The sequence below is a fragment of the Salvia hispanica genome, chromosome 4 (assembly GCF_023119035.1).
Source record: "Salvia hispanica cultivar TCC Black 2014 chromosome 4, UniMelb_Shisp_WGS_1.0, whole genome shotgun sequence".
Lineage (NCBI taxonomy): Eukaryota > Viridiplantae > Streptophyta > Magnoliopsida > Lamiales > Lamiaceae > Salvia > Salvia hispanica.
In genome coordinates, this window is record NC_062968.1 from 37,760,020 (window position 1) to 37,776,145 (window position 16,126).

At 34.9% G+C, this 16,126-nt stretch overlaps 1 protein-coding gene and 1 pseudogene across 1 annotated transcript; one reads left to right on the forward strand and one right to left on the reverse strand.

Moving 5' to 3' along the window:
- The first annotated feature begins 5,609 nt into the window (after positions 1-5,609).
- On the forward strand, positions 5,610-12,603 carry LOC125222101 (annotated as a pseudogene).
- A 17-nt stretch (positions 12,604-12,620) lies between these two features.
- Positions 12,621-15,907, reverse strand: LOC125222102 (beta-fructofuranosidase, insoluble isoenzyme 1-like). Its single transcript, XM_048124544.1, has 8 exons — positions 15,619-15,907; positions 14,848-14,856; positions 14,507-14,754; positions 13,782-14,393; positions 13,542-13,700; positions 13,202-13,446; positions 13,010-13,127; positions 12,621-12,944 (listed from the first exon to the last, which is right to left on the reverse strand). The coding sequence occupies exons 1-8, from the start codon at positions 15,797-15,799 to the stop codon at positions 12,747-12,749; spliced, it is 1,770 nt and encodes a 589-aa protein (XP_047980501.1). The 5' UTR covers positions 15,800-15,907; the 3' UTR covers positions 12,621-12,746.
- Positions 15,908-16,126: the final 219 nt, after the last annotated feature.

Sequence of the window (16,126 nt, forward strand, 5' to 3'; positions counted from 1 at the left end):
AAATGACATATGAATAAATGATTAATCCACTTCGTATTTATTAACTATATACAATGATCCACCTTTGGGTGATCTCCTAGTATATAGATAATAAAAATAATTGATCAATCAAACTCTTATGTCATTTATAGCATCTCTATAATCATGATCAATTAATTAACATTCATCATTTTCAATAAATAAATACAATATAACAAGACCACTTTGGTGATAAACATGTTATATATTATTTAAATATTAAAATCTTTAATGGGTAAAATATCCTTATATTGTTTTAACATTTCATAAAACAATTACCCAACACATAAGCGGAAGCACATTAACCAAAATCGCAAAATCCAAGACCATTCAAATTTCGATTTTGAAATCACATAAATGGTAAATTAACCAAATCTAGATTGGCTCTGATACCAACTGTAAGCCATATCTCAACTTTAATGATTTCGATAATGAAATCTTATTCTAGATTTGAATTAATTCAACCACAACATTTATACTATAAAGTGGAGATAAAATCACCAACCTCCATCCATGCTTTCTTCATTTGATGTAGAGGTTGAAATCCACCATTTGATGTTTGTCCTTTCGTTGACTGGATTCTCCATAATTGATGTTATCCCCTCTTTGACCTCAAGCCTTTTATGATTCTTTTAATGGATAAAGAATCGAGATCTTTAATGTACCTATTCATATATATACTCCTATGTGTCGAGCGTATGTGTGTACAAATGTCGTAAAGACATGTAATTCAAGTATGTATCTTTCTTGTATATTTTATGCATGGAGGCACACATATATATAGGTAGTCGACACCCTTTCATGAAGAATTGTGTTTGTTTGCATGTACTTCAATTATGTACTTCAACCGATTCCCACAAATAAATGTGTCGGTTGGGAATTGAAATTAGTTTATTAGTAAACTAATTATAACCGTCCAATTCCACTGTAACATATATGCACATTAATAACTATATATACGTGTAACAATTCCATAGTTGACATTGTACGTCCAATATATGCAATGCTTATAAACATTATTTTAATGTTTAATTAATCATTGCATTTCCTTATTATACACATACGCACACACGTAAATAGTAACATATATATAATCATATATATATATATATACATTAATCCTTCTTGTATATATATAACATATATTTATATATATCATCGTAATTAGAGGTAAGAGAGGAGGGTTATCAATACACCCGATTCTAATTCTTTAATCGAAACCGATCCATCACGGAATCGTCTTTAATATTAGAATACTTAACATTTAACATGAACTTAATCTGTAATATTAAACCAATAGATACATAGGTCACATAAGAATATAAATATTCTTACAGTATGTCCATGGCGGAAGAACAGAATTCATGTTTGTGGCCTTGTGGGAGAAAGAAAACGAAAGAAATTAATACGGAGTTAAAAAACATGATTATGTCAGTGCCATGTCGGCAGTCGCTCAAGTAGCACTCGTATAAAAGCGCACATCACATCATTCCTCTTATTATTAAAGATTCAATTTAATTTATTATTTCATACTTCCTCCGTCTCTGAAAAAGTATGAACTATTTTTTAGTCCTTTCATAGAAAATATCATGAAGAATATGAGATTTAAATAAAAAAATTTATTCGGAAACAAGAGAAATTGTTCCACACAAACACCAAAATGAGTTTCATAAAGAAATGGACACTAAATCGACACGAATTTTTAATTTGGCTATAATGGAGAATAACATAAAAAGTTATAGTACTCGTTTGGAGCAACTTAAACCTTAGTATTCAAATTCAAGTTCTAAAATCTCAAATCACTAAGTTATGGATTCTTAATTCATTTGCTCTAGGTCCAATATCCAAAAATCATGATCACCAAACCGAAGTTCTAAAATTCAGAATCAAAAGTTTTAAAATCCAGAATCACCAAATGTGCGCAGTCTAAATCATTTGAAGTATAAAATCCAGAGTCACTAAACCCAATAATCACCACAAATTTTTTATTCAAACACTCAGATCTTCAAATGAACGAACGAGGATGAACCCATAAAATTTGCAAAGAGACGAGGCAAAATCGACTCCCAAACACAAGAATAAACCCAGAAAATTATGAGAGACAAAGAGCATGGAAATATGAGGCTTAAATCAATGTACACCACTTCAACATAAAGGTAAATTACGGATATCGTATACATATGAATTACGTCGGCTTATAAGTATTGCAGCATAGTGTTAGAGTTTAGACTCTACAAAGCATCTTTCAAATGTTTGTATAAATAAAAATTCTTTATTCATATTATATGGATTAATGAGAAGAAATATTTGGTTGAAATGTGTTTTGTTTATGCATTTATAAGATGTTTGATTTACATTTAAATACTCACTTTGTTCTTGAAAAACTATGAATTATTTCTTTTTTAGTTCGTCCTTAAATGTATGAACTATCTAATCCAACTACACTACTAATAGTACGTACCTCACTCGCTACTAACACTACTTCCACTATCATTTATTTTCATCTCTCTTACTTTAAAAATTGTGCATTTAAACATGTGTCCAACTAAAAGTTTATAGTAGTACTTTTTAGGGACAGAGGGAGCATATAGCAAACAAAATTTAAGTCTCTAGGGTAATAGACCGATTGTGAACGATGTTCACGGTATGTAACACAATCGAATCTTTGCAAAAGAAAATTTGAATTTCACAATCTAGATAGACTTTGACTGTCTATCACGAAATTGCAGCGTCAGTCCAAAAATTCTCTTACCTAAGAAAATAAACGACATTGGTGTGGTATAACACTGAAGGGATCTAGCAACTGAGATAAGTCTTTATTGACTATTCACTGAAAGACGAGGTTTCAGTGGTTACATTTCTTAATTAGTGTAAATATAACATTGATAATTTTGACTTATCAAAATGTGTCTTTCGTACCAAAGAATCCTGATATATTGGGTAGGGATGATTAATGTCTAAGTGATGCTAGTATTGTTATTAAAATGAAACGTGTGCTAGGAGAGTCCAGTTTGATAATATCATCAAGAAGTGTTCTGGAAGGGACTTTATTATTCAAAAAACTGATCAATTGAAATTTATTTCATAATAAATATAAATAGAGTTTCTGATTTTGAACAATATTGAAAAAATAGATTACTTAATAAGAGTCGGATAGCAAACTTGAATTAATTAATAGATATTCATATTTCTAACACGAGAAATTATTTAAATTTAAAGAAGTTGTCTCATAATACTTGTAATTTCGACTTGGACAAGCAGTAAATTTTTTAGGAGTTATGACTATGTAAATTTTAAATTCTATAACTTTAATTATGTAAATTTTTTATATTTTTAATTAAGTAATCTGTAGTTAATTATATATTCAAATGCATTGTTTTTATTAGTTGCATTTTTATTTAGCGAAATTTATAAAGTGTAATCCATGAATAATTAAAGGAAGGAATGATAAGTTAATTAAAGGAAGGAATGATAAGTTGTGAGTGCTTTTTCTTGGATAAGGAATTAGGTAAAAAGAGATAGAAAACTTTTAAGGAAAATGTTTTAGAGACATAATGTCTCCAAGCCATAATGTCATAATGAGGTTAAAATAGTCATTTTATATTTTTATTTAAATTTGTGTTTTATACATATACCATAATACCCTTATGCATATAAAATATTTACTTGTATTTAAGAATTAATTATTTAGGAAAATTGTATGTATATTTATGGAAGGCTTGATTTAAGCAAATATTGGGATTGTGATTTCTCCCTCCTCCACATTCCGTCGCCTACCTTTTTTTTCATACTCTAACTTCATTATTTCTCTCTCATCTCTACCATTTCTCTTTACAAAATTGATGCTCCAGATCTCATTCTTTTCTTTTTTCCATCTCTACCATATTTTGCATCTTTTAAATTCGGATTTCAATGGAGACATGGAGTAGCAGCCTGAACTCAGTGGCGGACACAGTAAGGAGGAAGGAAGGGCTTAAGCCCCCTCCCAAGAACTTTTTTTTGTGTTTTTTTCTACTTCAATTTTTTGAAAAAAATTCGCAAACACTCTTTAGCCCTTCCCAAGTTGATATTATTGAAGAGTAAATCATCAGAATTATGGTAGAAGGGGCTGAACTTTGGAATCAAAAAATTGCAGAGGTGAAATTACAGAGATAAGGGTATATTAGTCCATATAATAATTTGGATTATGGCAAAGTGACATAATACCCTTATGGCTTGGAGACATTATGTCTCTAAATCACTATCCAACTTTTAAATACTGTACTGAAGGACATATTTGAAAAGTGAGGTTGTGGATGTTCTTAGACCACATAGAAAATACATACTAAGATATTGAAGAATTTTGATGGGTTACTAATATAAATTTGACCCTAGTTTATAACTATCAATAAATGATTTTTGGTTTATGTATAAAATGAAAATGAATTCCATTTTTTGAAAAAATATTTTCGATGGTGGTGCATTCAAAATTCCGATTTGCATATTTTTTTAAAAATTGTCTTGAGTTTGCCCAACCGCGCATCTAGCATGTGATTATGTGAGTGCCCCCACGATCTTGCGTGTAGAGGATGTGGCCAATGGGCCGTGATGAGGCTCAAATCTCCCACTCGCATGGCTAGAAGCCTAGAACTCCAAGCATCATCCAACTTTTAAACGCATCATTGTGCACACTCTTACTCATTTTCAGAATGTCTAATTTTTGTTAATCTTTTCATAATAACAATGAAGGTGTAATAAAATGATAGAAATATGAACATATGAAATATACGTTTAACTATACATGAGAAATCTGTTTAATGGAGATTATTTTGTGATTGTAGATTAAGTTAGAGTGTTTTATTTTTATGTGTTGGCTGAGGTGTGGAGATATTACAAAAGAGTAACACCGATAAATTTGAATAAATTATAAATGATAGCGTTAAGTGGATATTTAGGCCATCATCAACCATGTATCTTATCCATCCCTTAATTACACTATTTATGGATTCCACACTAATTTTTACTCCATATGTTAATAAATAAATAGCACCTGCAACCCTTTATCTTTGACCATCTCTTCTATTAAGTATTCATAGGACTCACTATTTAATTTTCTAAAAAGTTACTCTGAAAATTACAAATTAAAATCCTAAAAATTAAAATTTACATAATAAAAATTGTAGAAATTAAAAAAATACCTACTTTAAGCTCTAGAAATTTAAAAATTACTCTGTCGGCGACTGTGAAGGCATTGTTGTGGCGTTGCAATTCAAGTATTTACAAATGATTTTAAGAGTAATTGAAGGATTAGAAAATGGTAAAAAGCAGAAAAGTTGGCATATTTGATTAATTTTGATTTTTAAAAAATTAAAATTAAAATTAAAATGGTGATAATCAAATGCCAATAGCAGCATGCCACGGGGGTGGCGACCCTCAGCCCAAAACAACATTAAGAGCTTGATCCGCCAGTTGCTGTATCTTGAATTCTCAACTGGCTCCTCTAATATTTCAAATTCTTCATCCCGATTCCCGCACTTTTCCGAGCACTCAATTTCTTAATTTTTTCTCTCCACACGCACAGTCACTGAGTCACAGAGACATACTCTTCTAACATGTCGATTAAAGAGAAGGGGGTGAATGTGCAGGTCCTCTTGCGTTGCAGGTAATTCGATTGGCTATCATTTCTCAATTCCCTCTCTGTCATTACATTTCGTAATGATTTTTTTGAGTTTGATGTCCACATTGGTGTTTTTACAGGCCGTTCAGTAACGACGATTTGCGAAACAATGCGCCGCAGGTCGTGTCGTGCAACGATTACCAGAGAGAGGTGTCGGTTTCACAGAACATACATTCGATAAGGCACTGCTTTTTTTTCTTTCCTACCTTCTTATCTTTTCCGCCTTGATCTAAAGCCAGTGATGTGGGTTAGGAAATTCATAAACACAGCCAATTGCTCGTTAGGGTTTGAAATAGGATCAATTAGAACAACTTCAAATTTAGGCTTGTCCATATTTTTAATAAGAACAAATTGACCGTTATGCAAGGTGTTTGAACCTAATGCCTAGCAAAAGGATCTTTATGAGCAAGCTGTTGTACCAATTGTGAATGAAGTTTTGGAAGGTTTTAACTCTACGATATTTGCATATGGACAAACTGGTACAGGAAAAACATATACTCCGATGGAGGGTGAATGTAAGTGGTCTAAGGTAATTCACCATCATATGTTTCTATTAACCTTCTTTTACTTTAAGGCTGCTGCTGATTTTGCTTCATTAACTTTAAAGGGGGTGGAGAATTGCCACGGGGAGCAGGAGTGATACCCGGAGCAGTAAAACAAATTTTTGATACATTAGAGAGTCAAAATGCAGAATATATTGTAAAAGTCACATTCTTGGAACTGTATAATGAAGAGATTACTGACTTGCTCGCCCCCGATGATTTGTCCAAACTTGTGTTGGAGGATAAGCAGAAGAAGCACTTGCCATTAATGGAGGATGGGAAATGAGGTGTTTTTGTCAAAGGATTAGAAGAGGAAATTGTGGCAAATGCCAGTGAGATATTCTCTTTACTTGAAAGGGGATCAGCTAAACGTCAGAACCGCGGAGACCCTGCTTAACAAACAATCAAGGTCATTGTCGCGTTCATAGAAATCCCTTGCATGATTCTTTTGGTTCTCTGAAATAAAGCTGACATGATTTGCTCTGGGGCATCAGTCGGTCACATTCTCTATTTTCCATAATGATACATACTATAAAGGAAGCAACATGAAGGCGAAGAACTAATAAAATGTGGCAAGTTGAATTTAGTTCATTTGGCTGGTTCAGAGAATACCTTTTAAGCTAAAGGTCACCTGCTAATTCGTTAAACAGGGATAGTAAGCTGACTCGCTTACTTCGTGATTCATTGGGTGGAAGAACTAAGACATGTAAGAATAAACCTGAGGTTTGTCTGTTTCATATTTTGCATTTCTTACTGACTCTATCATCTTTTTTCTTTTTTTTGCTTATTCTGTGTCCTGTATCCTGTGAGCAAGTTAGATTATTTTATCTCTGTTTTTTAGCAAATCCTATCCTAGTACTACTAGCTACTCTTTTGCATAGTGTTCCGTCATAAAGCTCACCTATAATGTTCAATACCTACAGATAGTCTGATATATTGTTTTCGTTAACTTGTAGGTGAATCAGAAAATGATGAAATCAACTCTGATTAAGGATCTCTATGGGGAAATAGAACGACTGAAAGCAGGTGAGTAGGTAACTGTCTCTTGGTTTTGATATGATGTTTTTGTATCATACCGATGCTTGCTACTTAACTCCCCCCCCCCCCCCCCCTAGAGGTTTATGCTTCAAGGGAGAAGAATGGGGTGTTCGTCCCTAAGGGACGATACTATCAGGAGGAGAGTGAGAGAAAGGTACTGCATATTAGATGTCTGCCTTCTTGGCAAGCCTAAAACACATAATTTGGTTGAAAGATTATGAGTGCTATGTAGTGCTCAATACTTAGTTTTTTTTAGTGAACTAGTATTACCTCCCGAGCTATGCACGAGTCATAAGATTTTTCAAATAATAAAGATAAATTTTAAAATGAGCGGATTAAAACTAAAAAAATCAGAGGACAAATGGAGTACAATGATATTTATAGTTAAAAACATGTAAACAATTCAAAACATTATAAACAATAACAAAAGTACATAAAATATACTTCTCTCATCCCACTTTAAATAAAGTATTTCATATTCGGCAAATAATTTTATACAATTTTAAATTTTAATTTACAATGAGTTGTGTAAAATAAAATAAAACTGAGAAAAAAGAGGAGATAATGATGCACAAAATTAAAAATTTATTTATTAGAATGAAATATACAAATAAAAGAAAATGTGCTACTAAGGATTGAAGAGAAAAAATATAATAAAACCTTATTACATATAAATATATAAAAATATGTTTCAATAATTTCAAAATAAAAAAATAATTGTACCTTATTATATGGACTTTAAAGATAAAAGATGTACTGCTCCATAATGGTAACACTTTATAAAATAAGATCAAAAACTGTTCTAACCAAAATATGAATTTGTTATTAAATAATGTAGATTTTTATTCTAATAATGTACATCGACTAATAATGTAGCATTATAGTTTAATAATGTAGATTTTCATTCTAATAATGTACACCGACTAATAATGTAGACATTTAGTATAATAATGTAGCTTATCACAACCATCCAATCTAATAATCCAAGGGTTGTGATATTTCCAAGAATATATCAATAGATATTACTTCCTCCTCCAATTAAAATATTTCATAAATATTAATAGGTCCCACATTTCACAAAACTTTTTTCAAATCACTTTTTTCACCAAATTTAAAATGATTTATGTCATAATTTAAATTGTGACAAATCTTGAATTTAAATCGTGTGTGATCATTGAATTAAGTTCTTTCACTCCAAGATAACATTATTTTTGGACAATTAAGATTAAAAAACATCTTTAATTTAAAGTTAAATATACCATTTAAATTAAAATTTGCTTTAAGATAATTAATCATTAAAATTTAACTAAATATATTTAATTGGATAGCCAAAAGCCCAACATTTAAGTCCATTTAAAACCTAATAAAAAAATGAGCTGTCGACCGTCGACAGTCGCCTTCTTCATCTTATTCTTCTTCCCCATTTTTCCGTTTCTGCATATCTCTCATCTCTCCGTCTTCTTTGAATAGTCTCGCCGCTCAATCGCTTTGCTTCGCTGCCCGCCTGCACATGCCGCCCCACCGCTTTGCCTCGCCAATTCCTCCGCCCTGCTTCGCCGCTCGCAGGAACCTGGCCCGCTGCCCTCGCTGTAGTGTGCTCCGGAGTATTTTGGTGGTTCTGCACAGCCACCTAACCGGCGCCACCGGCGGCGGTTGCATTTCTCTCATTCTCCTTCCTCTTCTTTTTGTTTTCTTTTCACCTTTCTCTCTCGTCCATCATATAGTGGACTATTTTTTCCCCAATAATTTTTGCCATTCAAATTAGTACTTACTGTAAGAAGTTAACTGTCCATTTTGATTGTATAGATTTTTTGTCCACTAATATCTTCCTCTTTTTTGTCCAGTAGTTGCAATTTCTTAAAATAACTAAAAGGGTAAACAAAATAACTTCACATTCCTCTAAAAAGGGCAAAAATGTCTTTTCAATAAACTGTCCCTTTATATGAGTATAGATTCATTTGTCTAATCATAATATATGTTTCCTTATTATATGTTTCCTTATTATTGTAGGCAATGGCCAATCAGACTGAACGAATGGGAGTGAGAATAGAAAACCATCAGAAGGTCAACTTACTTGATGTTTATTTTTACACAGCATAAAATTGCCTGATGTATGATACGCAGCAAATAGAGGAACTGCAAAGTAAATATGATCTTCAGATTGAACAATGTACTGATCTGAGCAAAAAACTCGATGCCACTCAAGTAAGCAATACCCATTGAGAATAGTAATGTTTTTAAGCTGTCTGTGAATCTTAATTTGAGTTGTTTGCAGAAAGACCTGAACCAAGCCAGCAAGTTGCTGGCAAATGCTAAAGAAGAATTAAAAGAATCCCAATATTGCATCAGGGAGCAGGATTTTATAATATCTGAGCAAAAAAATTCTGGTATATTTTTTTGGCCCTGCTTCCATGTGTATTTTTCTTTTTGAGGTGTCTAATCTTGTTTCTAAATAATGTAACTAGAAAATGCTCTGGTGCATCAAGCTTGTGTCTTACGGGCTTATTTGGAGAAATCTCAAAGGATAATGCTTCTCTATTTCTTAAAATTGGTACATCATTTTGTTGCCTTTAAGTTGAAAACATTTATTCATCTGGGGAGGGGCAGATTTCACTGTTCTTCATTTCTATTGGTTCTCAGCCAGAGAGGACAAACTGAATTCTGATAACAGATCAATTCTGGATAATTTTCGAGCTGATCTTTCCAAGCAGCTTGACACCCTTTACAATTTGTTGGCTGGTTCTACATCTGTAATACCTCCAGTCTGTTGAGAATCTGTGTAATTCTTTTCTTGAAGCTCACAATACGGTAAAACTTTCTACCATCTGATGGATGTAGAACAATCTTTCATTCCTTCTTTCAAGAATGCCTGCAGTGAAATTTTTCTTTGTATTTTAAAATTTCCATTTACTTGCACTTAAAGTTGTATGGAAAAAATTTGTTTGTAGGCTGCTTTAGAACTTAAGAAGAAAGTAAGTGCTTCAAGGACTTTGTGTGTCTCTCATTTTGAGGCTGTTCAAAATGTTGCCAGGCTGCACAAAGCAGGCAGTAATGCAGCTTTGGATGAGCTGTCAGCCCTAGCTTCTTCTAACTCACATTCTATAGGAGAAGTAAGAAACGTCTCTCACATTCCTGATGTTTTTCGTAGGTATTCGGCTTATGTTAGATATAATCTCATTAAATCTATACTGTAGCTTTTAGCAGCAGAAGATGTTGAGATGAATTCCGTTTTTTATGATCTTCAACAATCCTTATCAAATCATCAAGGGGAAATGGTTGACTTAGCAAGAGAGCTTAGGCAGGTATACATATGCAATCTACTTATCCATATTAGTACCTCTTAAAAGGAAGTTTCTGTACAGCCTGTACCACTAAGAATCTTCTGCTCCAGTTCTTCATAATAGTTGATGACTTGATTTATTGAATTGACATTTTTTCAGAGATTAATGCTAGCAGGGAGCACATGATGAATACCTCAGAATCTCTTCATGGATTTATCCAAAAGCTTTCTGAAGAATCAAAAAAGTCTTGGGAGTCATGCAACTAAAGTTGATAAAGTTCAGACAAATACATTACTGACTTTTCCAGAGCTTATGAGGTTTGATGAATATATGGTTAACTGTCATTATGAAATTGACTGTATTTCCTCGAGCTTATTAAGATTTGTATAAGCAGGTACAGTCCAGGACAGATGCGCAGAAGCTTATTGCTGATGTGACCACCTTAGTTTCTGACGGCATGCATAGACATAAAGAGATGGTTGGCTTCTTTTGTTCTTCGTCTTTTGTTTTATGTGCACTTTCAGTTTTATTGAGATATCCAATGGTTATGCTGGCAGGTGGATGCAAGGCTTGGTGATCTTAATGATAGTGTAATAGGGAATATGATGTTTTTGCTTGGATATGTTTCAACAATGGATGGCATTACTTCGGATTTGAAAAGAAAATGGCAGGATTCCTTTACACAAGCAGAAACTAACCTTAAGGATAATGCGGACTTTTCTGCAGCTAAGCATTGTCGTATGGAGTTACTTTTACAGAATGGGTACGGAACCTGTTGTTACTGAAACATTCTTTGCCTATAATCCATCTGTTCGACCTTCCTCTCTTTGCTTTTAATCATTTTTTACTATTGCTCCAGTGCAAACACTGGTGATGCAGCTTTGAAAAGGTGGCAAAGTAGCAAACAAGTATTGCTTGACATGGGCAGTCAGCATGCCACAACAATTGCTTTGCATGCTAGGTTAGTCATAAACTAAGACTATATTATCTGATTATCTGCAATTTATGTTAAATTATTTGCGTGCATATGTTGAGATGCAGTTGTATGGATTTGGTTAGATATTAGTTATGTTGGGCAGCTCAAAATCTAAGATTCTTAGATGCACATGTGCCTATACTAGCATTGGAAGCCATGCTTTTAGTGAAAACTTAATATAGCATGACACTTTTTCTGGAACATTCTCTTCAGGAGTATCAGTGAGAGTCACTACGCGATGCTGAGATTGAATCTGCGAGAGTTACAGTCGAGAAGGATGCTGAAGAGAGTTGCAAAGATATTATTCATTGCTTTGACGGTCAGTTACTCTACACTTACTTATTGTTTTTTTTGCTAATTATAATGTTAAATATACACAGCTATGACGTTGGACATTAGCCACTCCACCGCTAGACCAACACACATACATTGCTGTTTATGATTTGTTAAGGTCACGCTGTAGAGATTTATGTGGAAGAAAATTTTAGATCATTGTTATATTTTCAGGTTTGCCGGAACAAGAAAGAGCATCCGTTTCTAAAATTTCTGCAACTGCCAGTGCTCATTCAAAAACAGTAGATGATCTTAAGAGAGATCATTCTGAGCAGGCAGCTTGTATTGAACAACATACCACTGATACTTTCAAACAAAAATATATGGAATGCCTTATTTTGCATCTTATGAACTGTCTTTTACAGTAGTGTGAATTGGATTATTACAGCATTTTCATCTTTCATTTTAGGATTACGAGCCAATTGGGTTGACACCTGTAATGTGTGAGCCAGTCATTCCCAGCAAGAGCACTATCGAGTCACTCCGCACAATGCCTATGGAGACCCTTCGAGAAGAATTACGAGAAAACCATTCATTTATAGTAGGCAAGGAAGTAAAGATCCAAGCTCCTCGTTCTCCACTTTCACAGATCAACTAGGCAACTATGGCGCCTAATTTGCGTTTGTAGTTGTCATATATAGCATACTAGTAATATTTACCAAGGGAGATGAAGAACAAAACTGTAACTGTAAATTCAGAAATGTTGTAGGTTTCTGACAATTTAAAGCTCTTTAGTATATATAAATGGTCTTTTGCCCAGAGTTGTACCGAATATATGGCCACTTTCTCATCAAATGAGATACCAATAATTAGTTGTAGTTCACATTATTAGATACAAAATGAGTAGGTATGCTCCTAGTAGATAAGTCCAAGATGATATTACATGTTTATAAGAAACTATGTTAATCCTTGAGTTCCTGATTCATATGGTCGGGTTTGTCCATGCTCCACGCACTCAAGCTCTCGATTTGGATAGTTTCGGTTCCATTGTTGAATGCGTACAAATGAGCATCTCCATACAATGCCATGGTGGGATACACTCTAGAAGTAATGACAGTCTTTCCTCCCGCAGCAAAGCTCTCCACCACAGAGTTATCAATCTGCAAATGATACATTTATCATCAAAATCTTCCTTGGTTGGAAAGAAAATTAAGAATATGCATACCAAACTCCTAAGAGAAATCTTCATGTCTTTCAAGTCTACATTAACAAATCCTCCAAAAGAGGGCCTATATGCATCCTTCCCATCCACCATTTTGGTTTTGTCTTCCTCTATGGATGACCTGCATAAAGACTTGGATCAGACTTCTTCAACATCAACAATTTAATTAATCAATCAAAATTCAAAAATACTTACATGGATGCATCAGAGCACATAAGAACTAGATGCTTGTCCTTATCCTTGAAGATTCTGAAGAAGACAGGAGTGAACTCCTCCAACTTCTTAGAAGCCAACGTCGCCAGCCCAAACGGTCCCAATCCTCCTCCAACAGTCGATTTCTTCTCACGGCAGATCTCCTCCGCGTCATATCTATCCCAGCTCTCGTTAAACGGCTCAGCCTTGTCCAAGCTATCAAACATAAACGTCACCTCCACATCAGCCTACACCAATTTTTTTCCACATTAGCCCACCTTTAGTTTTTACCACCACAATAAACTAACTACAGCCACAAGTCACACACACTACACTACTCTACCTGTGCAGCTGTTATCTGTTCGATCTCGACCTTCTCTCCCTGCTCGAGCTCGAAATTGCCCAACTCCATGTTCTCCGCCCTCAGCGACTCCAGTTCTTCAATCGGCCACTGCAGCAGCTGCTTCCCGCTCGGATCAAGCACAATAGTCCGAGGAATAAGCTGAAACAACACAGCAAATATTACTACAAATCATTATCTAAATTTTCGACAACGAGGAATTGTTACAATCAAGAAAATCACCTGAATACCAGCCCAGCCTTTCTCCACATCCTTATCAGTAGAATCTGACTCATTCGCCCAACCCCACAAGATCCTCCGGTTCTTACTCGGATCAAAGAAGGACTTGGACGCGTAAAAGTTGCCATAATCGAACCTCAGCCCGTTCCATCCATCGATCATATCCTTATCGGGAACATACCTATCACTCTCAAGATCATACGTCCCAATAGTGTAATACTCATATCTAGTGAGGTCAAGGCTGACTTTGAACACATGCTTGACCTTAGGACCAATGACAGAAGCGTCCAAGCCAGCGAAGCCGTTGGTGGAGACGGGGAAAAAGTCAGGGCACTCCCAGTTGCCGGTGGCGGCCATGGAATGAAGGGGGTGCTTGGCCTTAGTCCAGCGGAAGAAGTCCCTGCTGCGGTACAAGAAGGACATCCCCCTGTGCTTCCTCCGCCCCCCGATGGTGATCCGCCATTGGCCGTCGGGGGCCATCCATGCGGTGGTGGGGTCGCGGAAGGAGGTCTTGTTGACGAAGTCATCTGCCACGATGAGAGGGTTGCTGTCGGGCTTGATCCAGTGGCGGAGGAAGGGGTCAGAGAGGTTGGCCGGGACTGCAAAGTTCTGGACCTGTGATACAGACAGAAGAACTCAGTCCAAAAGACTAGTCTGTTAGGAGACAGAGCTCATTTAGTCTATACACCCCACACCAATTGTTTACAGGATATTGAGTCTATAACAACCTGGGTGTTGTTGGAGTCGACGATGCCAGTGTAGAGGATGACGGGCTTGTTGCCAGGGAGGACGGTGGCGGAGCCAGACCAGCAACCGAACTGGTCGAAGGGCTTGGAAGGGAAGATGGCGGGCTCTAAGGCGTGCCAGTTTATCAGGTCTTTAGATACCGAGTGGGCCCACACGATGTTGCCCCACACTGCTCCCTTTGGGTTGTATTGGTAGAACAGGTGGTATATTCCGTTGAAGTACATTGGTCCTAATCATATATATCCATCAATCATATTTTATTCCTCCCATCATTTCAATAGTACTCCTATTAATTAGACACACTGAAAAATATGTAACTTACCATTTGGATCTGAGATTTCGTATCACCCGCCGCGCCACATGAAACAAAATGATATGATATCAATTTGAGTGAGTTGATATATAGTGATGTTCAGATCATTTCATATCGGAGAATTAACAAATATGCAAACAATATACAGTGCAACTCATACTCAATCAAAGCCTTGATTCGGATCTGACCCTAAGTGATTTGGGGTTGAGTTGTATGGACTCTATTAGTACTATATAATTAAGTTGAGTCAAAATTGAAGTAATTAGGATGCAAGTTGTTTCATGGGGACCATGATGACTTCTTACTCCATTCAATTAATGCATGCACAAGAATTTACACCTCTTTTGGATTCCAGTTAGACAATAATTTGACATCTTTGAATCGTAGCCAAATTAATATTGGATACATATACGTGGTTCATTCAAAAACACACAATTAGCAATGTTTATATTTTATTAAAAGTTCTCATCTACTACAGTTTGCTGATGCAAACATAAATTGCAATAGGTCAACAATAAGAAAAGGGGCAAATTGTCTCTATCCAAACACAAAAAGTATTACCAAAAAATCAACAAAGGCCAAAAAGATAATTTTTTTAGAGAATTAAAGTTTTGACTCTTCCTGATTGGCAAACCAATTGAAGAAGTTGAGATACATACATTATACTAATAACCTCATGCATTTAAACTACATCATTATCATAATTTCTGTTCACCCCAAATTAAACCCAAACATATATAGTTACTACATGCATTCACAAAGAGAGAGAAAGAGAGAGACCGTTTATCCAATGTTTGGGTGGTTGGAAATGATAACCAGTCCTGCCTTGTTGCTTGACATCAACCACATGCTTGGATTTGGATTGTAAGTGCAGAAAAACATGGTGAGATGATTCGACGAGATTAAGGTTGAAAAGTGATAGCAATGAAAGTGCACAAACAAGGGTGTTGAATATATCCATGAATATTCAACGAAAAATGTGTTTACTATATGTTAATTGAAAGGATCCAAGTGAGCGTATTTATAGGAAAAACAAGATGGTGGATCCTTTATAATCTATCAAGTGGAGAAATGGAGTTTTTTTTTTCTGGAGAGAGAAGAAGAGAAAAAGAAAACTTAGAGAAAAAGGAAAAACTTGATCAGAAATTGAATAAAAAAGATAATGATCCGTAATTTCGTGTTAATGCTCTTTAGGTTTTCCGAAATGGTCAACCGTTCCTTGGTTTTCTCTTTGGATAATGCTTTTTTTGTCGACGGACCAAATTAATATTTTCATTAATTTATAAAT

Coding starts and splice junctions, on each gene's coding strand:
- LOC125222102 (XM_048124544.1), bottom strand. CDS start 15,799: ATGGATATATTCAACACCCTTGTTTGTGCACTTTCATTGCTATCACTT. Junction 13,701..13,781: donor AAGGCTGGGCTGGTATTCAG/GTGATTTTCTTG, acceptor GTGTTGTTTCAG/CTTATTCCTCGGACTATTGT. Junction 12,945..13,009: donor AGATTTCTCTTAGGAGTTTG/GTATGCATATTC, acceptor TATCATTTGCAG/ATTGATAACTCTGTGGTGGA.